General features: G+C 39.0%; 2 protein-coding genes across 7 annotated transcripts in view; one reads left to right on the top strand and one right to left on the bottom strand.

The window, feature by feature from the left end:
• The window catches only part of rnf213a (ring finger protein 213a), a 48,872-nt gene extending 44,217 nt beyond the window's left edge, over window positions 1-4,655 (bottom strand). For 3 of the 4 annotated variants that reach the window (XM_046866778.1, XM_046866780.1, XM_046866781.1), the window contains exons 1-3: window positions 4,523-4,655; window positions 2,244-2,347; window positions 73-245 (exon numbers count right to left, since the gene is read on the bottom strand). In XM_046866778.1, coding sequence (XP_046722734.1) covers window positions 73-245; window positions 2,244-2,346 — 276 coding nt within the window. In that variant the 5' untranslated portion in view covers window position 2,347; window positions 4,523-4,655. Of the gene's footprint in view, window positions 1-72; window positions 246-2,243; window positions 2,348-4,522 lie in introns of those variants that run through there. The other variant, XM_046866782.1, reaches the window with a different exon arrangement.
• Window positions 4,656-4,681: 26 nt separating this feature from the next.
• Window positions 4,682-15,204, top strand: LOC124397256 (E3 ubiquitin/ISG15 ligase TRIM25-like). 3 transcript variants are annotated; one of them, XM_046866784.1, is made up of 7 exons: window positions 4,682-4,818; window positions 10,299-10,891; window positions 11,416-11,511; window positions 12,186-12,419; window positions 12,501-12,660; window positions 13,889-13,954; window positions 14,218-15,204. In XM_046866784.1, the coding sequence occupies exons 2-7, from the start codon at window positions 10,301-10,303 to the stop codon at window positions 15,072-15,074; spliced, it is 2,004 nt and encodes a 667-aa protein (XP_046722740.1). In that variant the 5' UTR covers window positions 4,682-4,818; window positions 10,299-10,300; the 3' UTR covers window positions 15,075-15,204. The 3 variants fall into 3 exon arrangements, with proteins under 3 accessions (XP_046722740.1, XP_046722739.1, XP_046722741.1); XM_046866783.1 differs by lacking the exon at window positions 4,682-4,818 and adding an exon at window positions 9,686-9,728; XM_046866785.1 differs by lacking the exon at window positions 4,682-4,818 and adding an exon at window positions 9,835-10,128.
• The last annotated feature ends 222 nt before the right edge of the window (window positions 15,205-15,426 follow it).

Here is a 15,426-nt window from a genome sequence, read left to right as displayed (position 1 = left end):
GACATTCACTCTAATAAATACAATAAAAATATATTTTTTTAAAGACGCCCACTGTGGAACATGTCTTAGTACCTTTTTTTTGACATTCGGGCTGTTATCATTTGGCCTTTTAGGAGATCCAGCTGTTAGATTAATGTCCAGGACTGAAGAGTCGTCATTAGTTTTTGTCTCCATTTCTGCATTGGTTGTCTGTGGATTGACTGCAGGCTGTGTAGACTCGTGTGGTGGTTTGTCAGATAAAATGCCTGATAAAATGATAAAGTCTAAGATCAAGTGGCTGACCAGATTTAAATATAGCACTTTATAAAATATTTTTAAATGCTCTATTTCACAATGTTGTAAATCATTCTAATTGTGTGTATGCAAAGCTCACATTCTACACCATCTAGGGATAATGCTCAAGGTTAAGATCGGAGAAAAACATAATTAATCCAAGAAAATTAAGAGCATCATGGATAAACAGAGACTTTCAGAAATCACATTAAATTTACCGTAAATTATTAAAATTATGATTCTAATAACAGATCATGTAATAGAAAATAATCCCACAACAGAAACTACAATCTCAATTTCAAAAGTGGTAACTTTGTAAATTGTAGATAAAAACAAAATGCAATGAATCACAAATCTCATAAACCCTTATTTTATTTCAAATAGAACATAAAAAGGCATAACAAATGTTTACAAATGTTTAAGCATTAAATAAGGTAATTTTGAATTTGATGGTCCCAGCAAATCAGTAACAGAATACCACATGTCTTCTCTGTGCCAATGCTCATTTTAAATTGACTGATTCAAGAGAGAAGTGTTCTGTTGTCAGACAAATCCAAATTGTTTTATTGTTTTTGGAAACCATCCTCCGGAAAAAAATGGGCCATTTTGTTATCAGTGATCAGTTAAAAAGCCTGAATCTCTGATGGTATGGTGGTGCAATAGTGCTTATGAAATGGGCTGCCATCACATCTGGAAAGACTCCATCAATGTTAAAATGTATATACAAATTTTAGAGCAACACATGCTTCCATCCAGACTACATCTTTTTCAGGGAAGGCCTGGAATATTTCAGCAAGACAATGCTAAACCTCATACTGCCTCTATTACAACAGCATGGCTTTATAGAAGGAGAGGCCAAGTGCTGAACAGACCTGCCTGCAATCCAGACCTTTCTCCAACTGAAAACATTTGGCACGACAAAAAAAAATAAATGACAAAAAAGACCCAGAACTGTTGAGCAGTTAAAATCTTGTATCAGACACTAATGGGACAACGTTCCTCTCCAAAAACTCTAGCAACCCGGTCTTCTCGTTTCCAAACATATGTACTGTTGTTGAATGTTTAAAGAAGAGATTTCTTCGATTAAAAAAAATACCACTTAAGTTCTATTTAAAAAAAACAATACTGTATTTTCCGGACTATAAGCCACTAATGTAAGCGGTAAGCGGCTTTTTTATGGATTTTTCCTGGGTTTTTCCCAGTTTCACAAACTTCAAGACAATAAACTGAGCCAAATAACATTAGACCAATGAAATTCTTTGTATTAAATCAGATGCGCTCCCACTGAATCGGGCCGCAGCACATCATAAATATGGATGATGTTCCTCTGACGTTTGACCTGCCTCTCACTCGGACTGTCAACAGGAAATGCGAATCATTCATCATGCTGAAAACAACCGGGCATGAAAAAACACACTTTACCTGTGTTCTGAGCTAACGCGTTGAGCCTGGGTCATGGGAGAGCTCGCTAACTCCAGTTGCAACAGAAATCATAGAAGCACAGACACATTTCCAAAACTCGTGCTTTTTTATTTTTCTTGGCAACAGCGTTACAGGTTAGTCAAAGATACTTAGAAATGAGCATCAGAAAATTATAAGGACATATTCCTCGGTCTTGCACACATGCAGTTATACCGGAAAAAGGCTATTCCCAAAATGCCGCTCTGCTCTTAAAGGAGCAACAACATATTTCACCAGTTACACTGTGTAACAGACACTGTCTTTCATTAAAGCCTGTGTAAAGTTCATTAGTTTCAGTGTAGACACCTGCGGCTTATAGACAGGTGCGGTTTATTTATGTTCAAAATACAAATCTTTGTCAAATTCAGTGGGTGCGGCTTATATTTGGGTGAAATTACGGTAGGTGTGAAATTTATAAATCATTTCATTCTTTTTTTGTTTATTTTTGTTTTACTCTTTTGGAATTGGTGGTCTATTTGTTAGAGAAAAATGTGTGTCTGTGTATCTACCTTCGTTTTTCTCTGACAGTGGTGTTATCAGTTGAGATCCACACTGACTGCAGAACTTTGCAGTCTCCTCCACAGCAACATATTCGCATTTTGGGCACTCCATCCTAAAATAAAAATGTCTTATGTGTAAAACCAGGGATATACACAGAGCATTACATCTTCAGGCTTTAATGTATAAATTCTTAAAGTCTCTGAAACTGTTTGAAATGAATGAAGCACCATTTATACAGAATATTTCCTTAATAATTATGTTTTCATAGTGGTGTAGAATGCTGTTTTAACACTCCAATATGCAATATCACTCTATAATATAATATAATATAAATATATATTATATATATATATATCATCTTCCAGAGATGTTCAGCTGGCTTTAGATCTGATTATTGTGAAGGCTTCAGCATTAGATTTTTGTTATTCAGTGCTGATTTCACTAAAATCATTCAAGCCCTGTGAATTGGTATGTTTCTCTGGAAAAGGAAACCACTCCAATCACCAGAGAAATGTTTCCTCATAGCTCACTGCTCTCAGTTTTCAGGATCTTTGTTGCGGACACTTCAGTCATTGGTATCTAATCATATCCAGAAAGACCCAGGGTGGGTGCAGGTTTTCATTCTGACTAACGGAAACTAATAAGCACAATTAGGGCCATGACAAAATCACTGCAATAGTTGGACTTTTTTCAAGAACTTGAAACATGAGCACACTGTCTCACAAGACAGTAAGAACGATGCGGAAGGGATAAAGAGAGTCCAAAGGTTACATGCTTAGAATTGTGAAATTATTAAAGTTTTCTAAATAAAATGTTCAGAGATGAATTTCAGACATTTTTTTGGGGAAATGATATGAAGGGATTTTCTACTTTTACAGATCTGCCTCTGACTATGTGACCATTTACTAATGTTTTATGTCCATTCGTGTGTATGTCGACTCTCTAATGACTCATAATTCTTTCCTGTTTTATGGGAGTTGTGAAATGGTATGTGTAAACTTTTGTGTTGTAGCTTTTAGTCTTTGTGGCAGTTTAATGCCTAGCACTGTCTCTGAATATAGTAGATTTCTTCTGTCAAAATAAAGTCAGCTGTGATGACACACACTGATGTAGCCTGCCACAGGCCCTCTTCGTTCCTCATGTGCTTTCCTCTATATTTCTAACAAAATACAGCAGCTGAATAAAAAGCATTATGCTTATTAGTGGTATAAAAATCAATTGTTAGATTTATGACTGGTGGATCAGGGGCCCTTTAGAAAATGAATGGCATCACAGAATCAAGAAAGTACCAGGATAACTACAGATTGCCTCTGGCAGAATTCTGAGAGCTTTCACAAACATGTGGCATACATGCTTTCGAAACAAGTAAAACACGGTTGTTGAATGGCTCGTTCTATAGTTCTGAAACCTCTCCAAACCCTGTGGAATAATTTGAAAGCTGCATCAACATGCAAAAGCCTGAGAACATAGAAAGGCTTAAAACGTTCTTCGTGGATTAAAAACAACGATCATTCTTCAAAGCGTCAGCAACGGATTTTCATAAAATATCACTTTGATGACCTTCACTTCCTTGAATTTCCATTTACAGCCATCAACATCCTCAAGTAGATCCCACACCTTTGCCTTTACTTGCAGCGCAATAGCAAAGTCTGACTTTCTCTCCAAAACCTTGTTCTTCTTACACCACTTTTCCAGGTTTAAACTTTATACTTTCACACTATTTAATCACATTTCCTTCATTGTGTTCGTTTTCAATGAGGTATGTGCCATACTTCTTGGCTTGAACTACCATGTAAGCACACTGAGGCCATTTTAGTTTTGCTTTAGTACACCGTCATGCCTTCATTTCACATGTAATATACAGGTTACAATGGTGTCCAATTTATCTCACACAATATAAATGTCAGCACAATTACTACATTAGCCTGGATATTTGTTAGTATAGCATGCTTGAAGCAACATGCAGCTTATTTCATTAGAGCTGAGAGTTCAACATAAGCACCCGGAAAAAACAAAAACAAAAAAAACCCACAACGCCTGTCAAACGCCATGGCAGTGACAGTAGGCTGGCTTGCACTTTCTGTCTTCTCTGATCAGCTCGGTAAAGGGTTTGTACGGCTTGCTTGCGAGCTGACATTATTTCACTGGGGTGCAGGTAAAGATGCCATAGCCGTACAGTGTGTAGCTGCTCCTCTTCGTCCCTCTTAGCCATCATTTTGCTAAGTACTTCCGGGAACAAATAAAACCATGAGCACGCAGCGAGACGCTCCAACGCACCGTCGCTTACCTCTACTGGTGGATCGCTGTCGGGGATGAAGACCGGGTGTCCCAATGATCTGGGTTCAAGCGCGATCGTCTTGCTGCGTTCATCTGCTGATTCACCAAGCAGAGTAAGAGGCGCTTTCGTTTCAGTGCAAGCGATTGTTTTTCAGGACGCCTGAAGTTTCGTTTCATAGGAAATGGGCGTGTCAAGAGTCTCACGAGTTCAGGACCTAGAGCTCTTGATAAGCCCTGCTACCTGAGGAGGACCTGAGTAGCCTGGAGTTTCTCCTGCACTGTAAACAGATCTATAAGCAAACAAAGGTGAGGGATCAAATGAGCAGATGATCGGTCTGCTGCGACGTTTGTTTGTCTTGGTTTATGTTTCACTCTTATTGCTGATCAGTACTGGAGATCTTCTATCTCTACCTCTTCAATTCAGTTTTGTTTGTGTAGCGCTTGTAGCAATGGACATTGTACCATAAGCAGCTTTATCGAAATGAAAAGGGTATACGTTTAGACCTAATGAGCAAGCAAGTGGTGACAGTAGCACGAAAAAACCTGAGATGGTATGAGGAACCCAAAAAAGGGAACCAGTAATTATCTGGGTGGCACCAGATGTCCATTCATTTTTCTATCATGGTTGAGGTGTACTGTTCAGTGATCATGCAAAGTTCGGTCCTAAGCCATTGAAGTAGACTGTTTATATTAATTACAGTACAAAACCAAACTTCTTGAGATGCTCAGTATCTTCATGGCGCCTTATGCTGTTTACAGTATGTGGAACCATCCTCAGGGCTGCATTTCTCCAACTGAAAAGAAATCCATCCAGAGGTGAGGTCAGGATGGGTCAGACAGATCCGAAAAGAAGAACAGGACAAGGATGACTGGTCACTGGTACAGAGAGAGAGAGAGGGAGAGGGAGAGAGGAGGGGAGGGGACAATAGAGAAACAGAAACAAGGATTATTAAGTATTCTTAATATTTCATAAAAAAAATTAAAGGCTGTACTGTGTGATCATTGTGGATGTAACATTTTTGCAAGCTTCTTGGGGTGAGATTTCTAAGGGGTGTTGCTCACTACCTTGTATGTACCTTTTTATAGCGTTTGCTGCGTTTGGCATGTTAGGAAGTGATGGAAAATGAAATATGGGGTCACTGGGTTTGGGAAAGGGTAGTAGTATATTCAGTGTAAAGTGGAATAAAATTTGAATTTGAATCAATGCAAATCTTGACTCTAGAAACAAGATTTTTTTAAAATCTTAGTCACTTGGATAATTGATTTACAAGATATAATACAAAATACAATATGAAGAGACATCGAAAAGCTCTAATACTATCCATCAGGATACTGAATGCCATTATCAGTCAGTCCAGTAAATATACAGGGAATGTGATGCAGGAAAACACCCTGAATGGGTTTCTAGTGAAGAAGTCATTTCCTGGTTTCCTTTTCTCAAAAAATGCAAGCTGCTCTAAATTTGCAGAAAAGAAATATTAGTTTTAATAAAGCTTTATGTACATACACAAGTGGTGTTCCTTGCCTACATCCCAAAAAACTATTTAGCAAAAAATATTAATTGATGTACATAATCAATTTTAATTAATAAAATAAATCAATTCAATTATTGCTAATTATTTGAAAGTAAAGATTCACTATATATATTGAATATAATAAACTATATATATATATATATATATATATATATATATATATATATATATATATATATATATATATATATATATACTTATACTTCTTCGGCTCCTCCCATTAGGGGTCACCACATTGGATAATCTGACATACCCCCTGTCCTTTACATCTGCCTCTTTCTAAACAACTACCTGCATGTCTTCCCTCATCACATCCATGAACCTCCTCCTTGGCCTTTGTCTTTTCCTCCTTCCCGGCAGCTCCATCCTCAGCATTCTCCTACCGATATACCCCATGTCCCTCCTCTGCACATGTTCAAATCTTCTCAATCTCGCCTCTCTCACCTTGTCTCAAAAACGTTCTACATGCGCTGTCCCTCTAATAAACCCATTTCTAATTCTGTCCATCGTTGTCACTCCCTTTTTTTTTTCATTTGAGTCTTTTACTCAATGCCACTGCCTCTAAACCATACAACATTGCAGGTCTCACCACAGTCCTATAAACTTTCACTTTCACTCTCGCAGATACTCTTCTATCACAAATCACTCCTGCCACTCTTCTCCACCCACTCCACCCTGCCTGCATTCTTTTCTTCACTTCTCTAACACACTCTCCATTAATTTGCACTGTTGATCCCAGGTACCTGAACTCCTCCACCTCTTCCACCTCTTCTCCCTGCAACCGCAACACTCCACTGCCCTCCCTCTCATTCATACACATGTAGTCTGTCTCTCCTGGCTCTTCACAACCTGCTCCCTACTCTCACCACAAATTACTATATCATCCGCAAACATCATAGTCCAGGGAGACTCCTGTCTGACCTCGTCTGTCAACTTGTCCATCACCACTGCAAACAGGAAAGGGCTCCGAGCCTATCCTTGATGCAGTCCAGCCTTTACCTTGAACCAGTCTGTCATTCCTACTACACACTTTACTGCTGTCACACTGTCCTCATACATGTCCTGCACCACCCTCGCATACTTCTCTGACACACCTGACTTCCTCATACAGTACCACAACTCCTCTCTCAGCACGCTGTCATACACTTTCTCTAAATCCACAAACACACAAAGCAACTCCTTCTGACCTTCTCTATACTTCTCCATCAACATTCTCAAAGCAAATAATGCATCTGTGGTGCTCTTCCTCAGCATGAAACGATATTGTTGCTCACAGATGGTCACCTCTTCTCACAGCCTGGCTTCCACTACTCTTTCCCATAACTTCATGGTGTGACTGATCAACTTTATTCCCCTGTAGTTACTGCGGGTCTGCACATCTCCCTTATTCTTAAAGATCCAATATCTTGTTGAACAATCACTGCCATTTCTCCTAAACATCTCCATGCTTCTACCGGTATGTCATCTGGTCTAACCAACTTTCCACTCTTCACCCTCTTAATCACTGCTCTCACTTCCTTCTTACTAATTCTGTCCACTTCCTGCTTCACCATCTCCACACCATCCAAACTTCTCTCTATCTCATTTTCCTTGTTCATCAGCTGCTTAAAATACTCCCTCCATCTTCTCAACACACTCTCCTCACTAGTCAACACATTTCCATCTCCATCCTTTATTGCTCTAACTTGCAGCACATCCTTTCCAGCTTGGTCTCTCTGCCTGGCCAATCAGTATAAATCCTTTTTTTCCTTTATTAGTGTCCAACTTCTCATACAGCTCCTTATATGCCTTTTCCTTTGCTTTTGCCACATCCCTCTTCACCTACTGCCGCATCTCCTTGTACTCCTGCCTACTTTTCTCATAACTCTGTTGATCCCAATTCTGTTTCGCCAACCTCTTTCTCCTCATGCTCTCCTGCACTTCCTCATTCCACCACCACGTCTCTTTGTCTTTTTTTCTCTATCTGCCTCCCTTATCACTTCTGCAGTAGTTGCCCAATCATCCAGCACCTCTTCACCATCACCAAGCCCCTGCCTGACCTCTTCCCTGAACCTCACACTACAGTCTTCCTTCTTCAGTTTCCAACATCTTATTCTTCTTTCAGTCCTCACTCTCCTCCTCTTCTTCTTCACCTCCTAAACCATCCTACAGACCACTATCTGTCCCCTCCCAACACCTTACAGTCTCCAATATCCTTCAGGTTTCATCTCCCACATAGAACACGGTCCACCTGTGTGCGCCTTCCTCCACTCTTATACGTCACCCTATGACCCCCCACCCCACCCCCTCTTCTGAAAATAAGTGTTCACCACTTCCATTTTCATTCTTTAACAAAATCTACCACCATCTGCCATTCCAAATTCCTCTCATTAAGGCCATACCTATGCATCACCTCCTCATCACCTATGTTCCCTTCACTGACATGCCCCAATCACCAATTGTTCATTCCTAGGTTCACACTCTACCACTTCATCTAATTTACTCCAGAATGTTTCTTTCTCCTCCATCTCACAACCCACTTGTGGAGCACAGGCACGGATAACATTTATCATCAACCCTTCAACTTCCAGCTTCACGTTCATCACTCTATCATAAACTTTCTTCACCTCCTCTACACTCTTACTAATCTCTTCCATCAGAATCACCACTTTACCATTTCTCTTTCCATCCACACCATGATAGAACAGTTTAAAGCCACCTCCAATGTTCCTGGGCATACTCCCTTTCCACTTGGTCTCCTAAACATTCACGTCTACCTTTCTCATCTCCATCATATCAGCTACCTCTCTCCCTTTACCAGTCATAGTAAACAGTACCAACATTTGAAGTACCAACCCCAACCTCCACTTCTCTACAATTGTCCTTTCCCAGCTCTCTGTAGTCTTCTTTCTCCTCTCCTTCTTCAGCTACTGTGTCTCCACTATATATAAACCAGCCATTAGGGTTGCACAAGCCAGTGCACTCTTAGATAAATGGGGAAGGTTGCTTTAGGAAGGGCATCCAGCGAAAACATGTGCCAAATCAAATATACAGATCAAAAATCAGAAATTCATACTGGATCGGTCGAGGCCGGGTTACCAACGACCGCCACAGGTATGGTTAGCCAACAGGGTACAGGTGGAAATTGGGCTACTCATACCTGTGGCGGTCGTTGGTAACCCGGTTTATATATAGTGAATATAATAAATGATATATATAATGTAAATATGAATTAAATATTGTGTAAATTGATAAGTAAAGTGGGGAAACTGAAGGGATTTGCTGATAAGTGAATTTTATTTGATTAAATGAATTGTGTTGTTGAATTGAATGTTAGAGGGAAAAGAATTAAAAATTATAAATGTAATCGTGACTATCTCATTTCATCTTACCATGGACACACATTCACACACTTTTTCACAAACTCCCCAAAACTGTGCCCTCCCTAGTTACCATTATCTTAGAAAACTCCCTGAATTTGGGTCTTCCCCCAAGTATCCTAATTACCATTAACATTCGAATGTTCCTCCCCCATGAGTCATTAAGTTTGCCCGGTCATTCCGATTACCATTATCTTCAAGATTGAGGGTGCGACCAAAAGAATTTGAGACGTATACCACTGTTTCTTACTTCCTTATTTTCACTTCACTCTCTGTTTCCCTGACCCTTGAACAGTACTTGCCCCGTGCAATTTGATCATGCGTGAGTACTTTGCTCTTTACCTTATTTTATAGATTATACTATATTGTAATTTTGTTAGCATTTTTAGTATTCTCCATAAGCTTTTAGTGTTCTTAAATATGTTTTTAAATTCATTACTTTCATGGTTTTAGTAAGCTGCCTAGGCTTTGATTAGTTTTAAGTATATTCTTTATTTCTTTTAGCTAGGCGAAAGTTCTACAACCCATCCAACTCCCTGGCTTACTGTGTCTCCTGCTGCCACCTTCACTTTGAAGCAGAGATACCATTATTTTAAGTTTATCTCAAGTTGTTGCTGATTATTCACTTTTTCTGGAGACTTTGGTGTCAACTACACCTGCTCCTCTGTGAAATTTCACTAAGCAATCACCTGGAAATCTCCTGTACTATTTGCTATTTGTTGGTGAGCTATGCCTAGTTCTAATCAAAGTCACAGTAGATGTTATCTTTTTAAAGGCGTTGGAACTTATGGGGATTTTCATGTGTACTACTGAAAAATTATAATGACTTTCTACAGGATAATTGATAATTAGCCTGAATTACATACAAGCTTGTTTTTTATATTTTAAACAGAGATGGCCACCAAGCTGTCTGTCATTCCACTGCTTCTCCCAGAGGATGAGCTACTGTGCTCCATCTGCCAGACGCTCCTAAGCAATCCTGTGACTACACCATGCGGACACAACTTTTGCATGAGGTGCATCAGGGAACACTGGAAATGGACCAATTTAACTGTTTACTGCCCCCACTGTCGCACAAAGCTCCCCTCAAAGCCGGATCTGAAGACCAACACCGTTCTCAGTGCAATCATGGAGCATGTTAAGAAGGTGTGGACAGAGTCTAAGGATTTTTCAGTTCCAGAGGAGAAATCGATCAGCTGTGACATCTGTGAGGAGGGAAGGGAGCTGTCTGCAGTTAAGACCTGTGTGACATGCTTGGCTAACTTTTGCACTGTTCATGCAATACCCCATAAGAATAGCCAGGCACTTGCTAAACACTGCCTTTGTACACCCGTGTCTGACATCCAGGATCTGCTGTGTAAGAGGCATAACAAAGTGCTTGAAGTGTTCTGCATGAACCATGGGGCTGCCATTTGTTGGCAGTGTACAGCAAAACACCACAAATGCAACACGCGCTCTGTGGAAGTAATGAGGACAGAATGGAAGGTGAGCATAAGTGGTGTTGATGAACCAAACGATTTAGAATTTGGCTTAAGTACCAGGTACTATATAGGAGCATCTGGTTTAGGTTTAGACATTGAGACAAAAAAAATTCAGTCAAGCACTCGAATATAATGCCTCAAACCTTCAACATGAGCATGCGGTGCATTTACAGAATCCTTAGTAACCACTTTAGAAACAGGATCACAGTGTTTTAAAGTAGGCTGCTACTTGTTTATATTTTGGTATAATTTTTTTTACCTTGTTGGTTATTTTAGAATTGTTAGGTTGTATCAAAGACAGTAAATACGATAAATGCATTCAAAAACCCAACAGCATTAATTTGCAAACCGTGCTGGGATGTCCTATAGTGAAATGAAAGGGAATTTACATAAAAACATATTTTTTTATATATATAAAGATTCCATGAATTCTGGTTACTTGCATTTGCAAGATACATTTTAATACATTTTACATTCTTGAATTGTGCATTATTTGTTCTTTACAACTTTTATATCCCCTTCATTCAGGCTGCAATTGAGCCAGTGGCAACGGAAGCACAGGACAGAGAGGATGCTACTAGTGAACTCTTAGAAGCCTTGAATACTATGTCAGAGGGTATAATGGTAAGATCATAGTGGGTATGATGACAGTATTTATAATTATTTTCTTAATTTTCTTTAAAAGTTGGGAAAAAGTTCTTGAAAGGCTCTTCAAATGTCGGCAGTATTTAAGTCTGGTTTAGATCTACATCAGATAGGAAAAGTGGTAGGGAATTACTGTAGCTCAGTGGTTAAATACTGGATGTCTAATTGTAAGATCGTGAGGTCAAGTCCACTACCAAGCTTACCACTGGGCCCTTAAGCAAGGCCCCTTAACCCTTAACCTCCAATAGTCTGTTGTATAAATTAAATAGCTGAAAGTCACTCTGGATAAAGGCATCTGCCAAATGATGTAAAAAGGCTGTTAGAGAACACTTGCACCATATAGTTATAGTCATTATATTCACACATACTAACTGGGACTCAGGACTAAGGCTTTGCTGACGTATCTAATCTAAATTAAATGTACATTATCAATTATGGGTTTTAACACCTCAAAAATTGGGAATGATCAAGGATAAACCCTTGTACATCTCAAAGACATACTTTAGCCTAAGTGTGGTCGTATCTGTACAAAATGCAGAGGTTGTCCTAAAAATACTTATGTAAATCTTTAATCACTTATAATGCCAATTGCTATGAGTCATTTCAGTAGTTTATATTTATTTATAAATGTTCAACATAATTGTTATCCTCAGGGTGCTTCAGAAAGTATGATTGAAGATGTACAGCTCTGTTTTGAAGAGCTGATAAACACCATTAACCATGCCCAAAACAGAGCCATATCCTTCATAGAAGCAGAGAAAGAGGGAGCTCTCCAAAAATTAGGACAGCAGAAGAAACGGTTGGATGATCACATGCATTCCATTTCACTGATCAAGGATAAGATTGATGAGTACATAAACAATGATTCCTACTTCAATTTTCTCCTGGTTAGTATGTGACAACAGTATATGTTATGAGCTCCAGAACCCCAAAATTAAAAATCTGTACAAAATTATTTCCCCTTATAGCCTTTACCACTACTACCTCCAGAGGTTGGTCAGCTGCAGGACATTCAGCTGGATGGACAAGCTGTAGAGAGGATGAAATCGGATCTTCGCCAACTTAACTATAGTCTGGAAACTAATCTCAGCACCATGCTGCAGAGAAGAGAAGAAATACAAGAGAAAGGTACGACAGCTGTAGGGTCTTAAACAGTTGCAGATTGTCAGACAGGAATTTACAATTAAAATATTCTTAAAAAACATTTGGCTATGTTTGTTCTCTAGGGGACAAAATTGGCCAATTATCAATGGGTCATTGACTTTGCCACTAGCAAAATTGGAATTGGTTAAGGGGCTGCACGTTTAACAGGAATTCTACAGTGACTCAAAATAATTACACTTTACATCTGTGGGAAGCAGAAAAGCATCTCAGAACACACAACACATTAACCCTTGAAGTGAGTAGGCTACAACAAACAAAGATCTTGTCCGGTTCCTCTCCTGTCTATTTGTAGTATACTACAGTTAAATGCCTAATACGGTTATCCTAAGTAATGTTTAAGCACCAGTCATGAAGCTGGTCCTGATTTTTCAGAAGGTTTTCCAATTGAACTGTAGCTGACTGACAAAGGTGAGAGTCACTAAGTGCTTCTCATTTTACACTTGTTCAAATTCATTAGACTGAAAGTCAGCTCACAGAGGTAGCTACTGCCAAAGTTTTCGCAGCATAAATCTAAATAAAATTCACCTACAGTATATAACATGAAAGGCCAAATCAAAGGTCAGCATGGGCCAACTAGTTTAAGCATCTCTACTATTGAGACTCTTGTGTATAAAAATCCAATAAGATCAGCAGTTGCTCAAATACCCAATCCAGTCCATCATCAGGCACCAATAATCACCACATTTAAAAATTTTACTTTTTCCCTTTTTTTTTTGGTTTTAGTGTGAGCAGTAACTGAAGCTCTTGACCTGTAATCTGTGTGATTTTTGCATTACACTGCTGCCATATGAAGGGCTGAACGGAGAACTTCTGTACAGTGCATTCAGAAAGTATTCAGTCTCCCTTCAATTATGTTTTTTTTATTTTATGTTGCAGACATTTCTAGAATTCTGTTTTCACTTTGATTATGGGGTATAGTGTAGAAAAAAGAAAAAAAATTATGTGAATATGTTGCAGCCTGATACTACAATCAAAATTGAAAAAAGTCAGGGGTGGTCTGAATACTTTCCGAATGCATTGTAAATAAATAAGCAAGTGTACCTATTAAAGTGAATAGTGAGTGTATCTGTACACATACATTAACTTTATAAATCTGCTAAAATGAGTTGGACACCCCTGGTCTAGATAGTGCTGTACTGTTTATTTTACTAAGTGGATCACTGGTTGTAGTTTTTTGTTTGTTTGTTTACAGATTTGGCATCAGGTGACTTCAGATTTGTCTTCGGCCAAAGCAAACGGCGCTCCAACCTTCTTAAATGTAGGTTTGAATATGGGGGTACAATAACTATGATTTAAATCTGATGTTAAAGCTCAATGGTAATGACTGAAAAGGGAATGTATGAGCATAAAACTCCAAACATATACCAGATTGATTATTGAGTTTCTGGAAAAGATTGTTTTTACATACGGATTACTTAAATATTTCTAAATATACAGTATACCCCTATTTCAGTGGGTAAATTTTTTCAAACTTTCACAGGATATAATTGATCATGCTATACCCTCTTTTTTGGAATATAGATTCCAGCAGATTGACCTTTGATCCAGTGACTGCGAGTGCCTCGATGCTTTTCTCTGAGGATAACCTGGCTGTTACAGTAGAGCCCAGTGGTCTTCTGACCTGGAAAGACTACCAGGTAAACAAAGAGATAGGCTTTAGGGTGCTGTGCTCTGAAGAGTTCACCATAGGGCAGCACTACTGGGAGATTCAGCCACCACAGGATGATGAAGATTGCAACTGGGCCGTGGGTGTGACGTATAAAAACAAAGACCCTTACCAGTGCTTGGGTCAAGACAGCAGCTCATGGTGTGTCAGGTGGCAGAACAACAGGGAAGACAAGGATGATGAGCAGATGGTTATCCTTATAGAAGGAACAACAAATGAAGAAGCAATATTACCAAAGTCACCGGCCAAAAAAGGTGCTGTAAAACTCAAGATGCCGAAATTAGAATCAAAGAATTGCAAATCTGCAGCATTTCTTAAAAAAGATAAGGGCCAGGAAGTTCTTCTACAGGACAAGCGCGAAAGAGATGGAAATCAAGCGCTAGTGGAGATGGCAGAAGAAGATGAGAAAGATTTAGAGTTAGCAGAGGAAAACAAAAGTACTGTAACAACTATGCAAAAGGATAAAAATATCCCCAAACACTGCAGCACTGGATTCTTTAGCTCTCATAACCAGGAGATGAACCTGATCTCCCAGAAGCCCCCTGGGAAGATTGGTGTGTTGTTGGACTATGACCGAGGGTGTCTGTCATTTTACATGGTGTCTGACTTTAAGGTCAAGCTCTGCTGCAAGTTTCAGGCTGTGTTTTCTGCTCCTCTCTGCCCCGCCATATGGCTCAGAGATCCAGAGAGCACAATGATTATTAGCAAATGACACAAAAACAATGTTGCAGCAGTTCTAGCTGCAAAGAGAATTATTCAAATGCAGTAATACTATAGTAGGAAGTTCACAGATATGGCGAGCACCACACATCAAAAGAAATAAACTTGTGTAATGGATAAAATGTTCTGAAGTTTTGTTGGTTTTTTTTAGCTTGGAAGACGTCTCTATTGTCAGCTTAATGTCTGTGTCAAGTCAAAAGTGGGTATACCTTTAGTTTTGCCAACACAGAAAGGTCAGACAGAAGGAATTGCTCTCAATTAAATCTGAATGTTTTACCTTAATTTCAAGAAAAAGTTGGAATAATGGAAAGTTAAACAATACTAACATTCGATGCGATGAAACA

Source organism: Silurus meridionalis, chromosome 14 (genome assembly GCF_014805685.1).
Source record: "Silurus meridionalis isolate SWU-2019-XX chromosome 14, ASM1480568v1, whole genome shotgun sequence".
Classification (NCBI taxonomy): domain Eukaryota; kingdom Metazoa; phylum Chordata; class Actinopteri; order Siluriformes; family Siluridae; genus Silurus; species Silurus meridionalis.
Note: the sequence above shows the minus strand (reverse complement) of the source record. Positions and strands in the feature narration are given on the sequence as shown.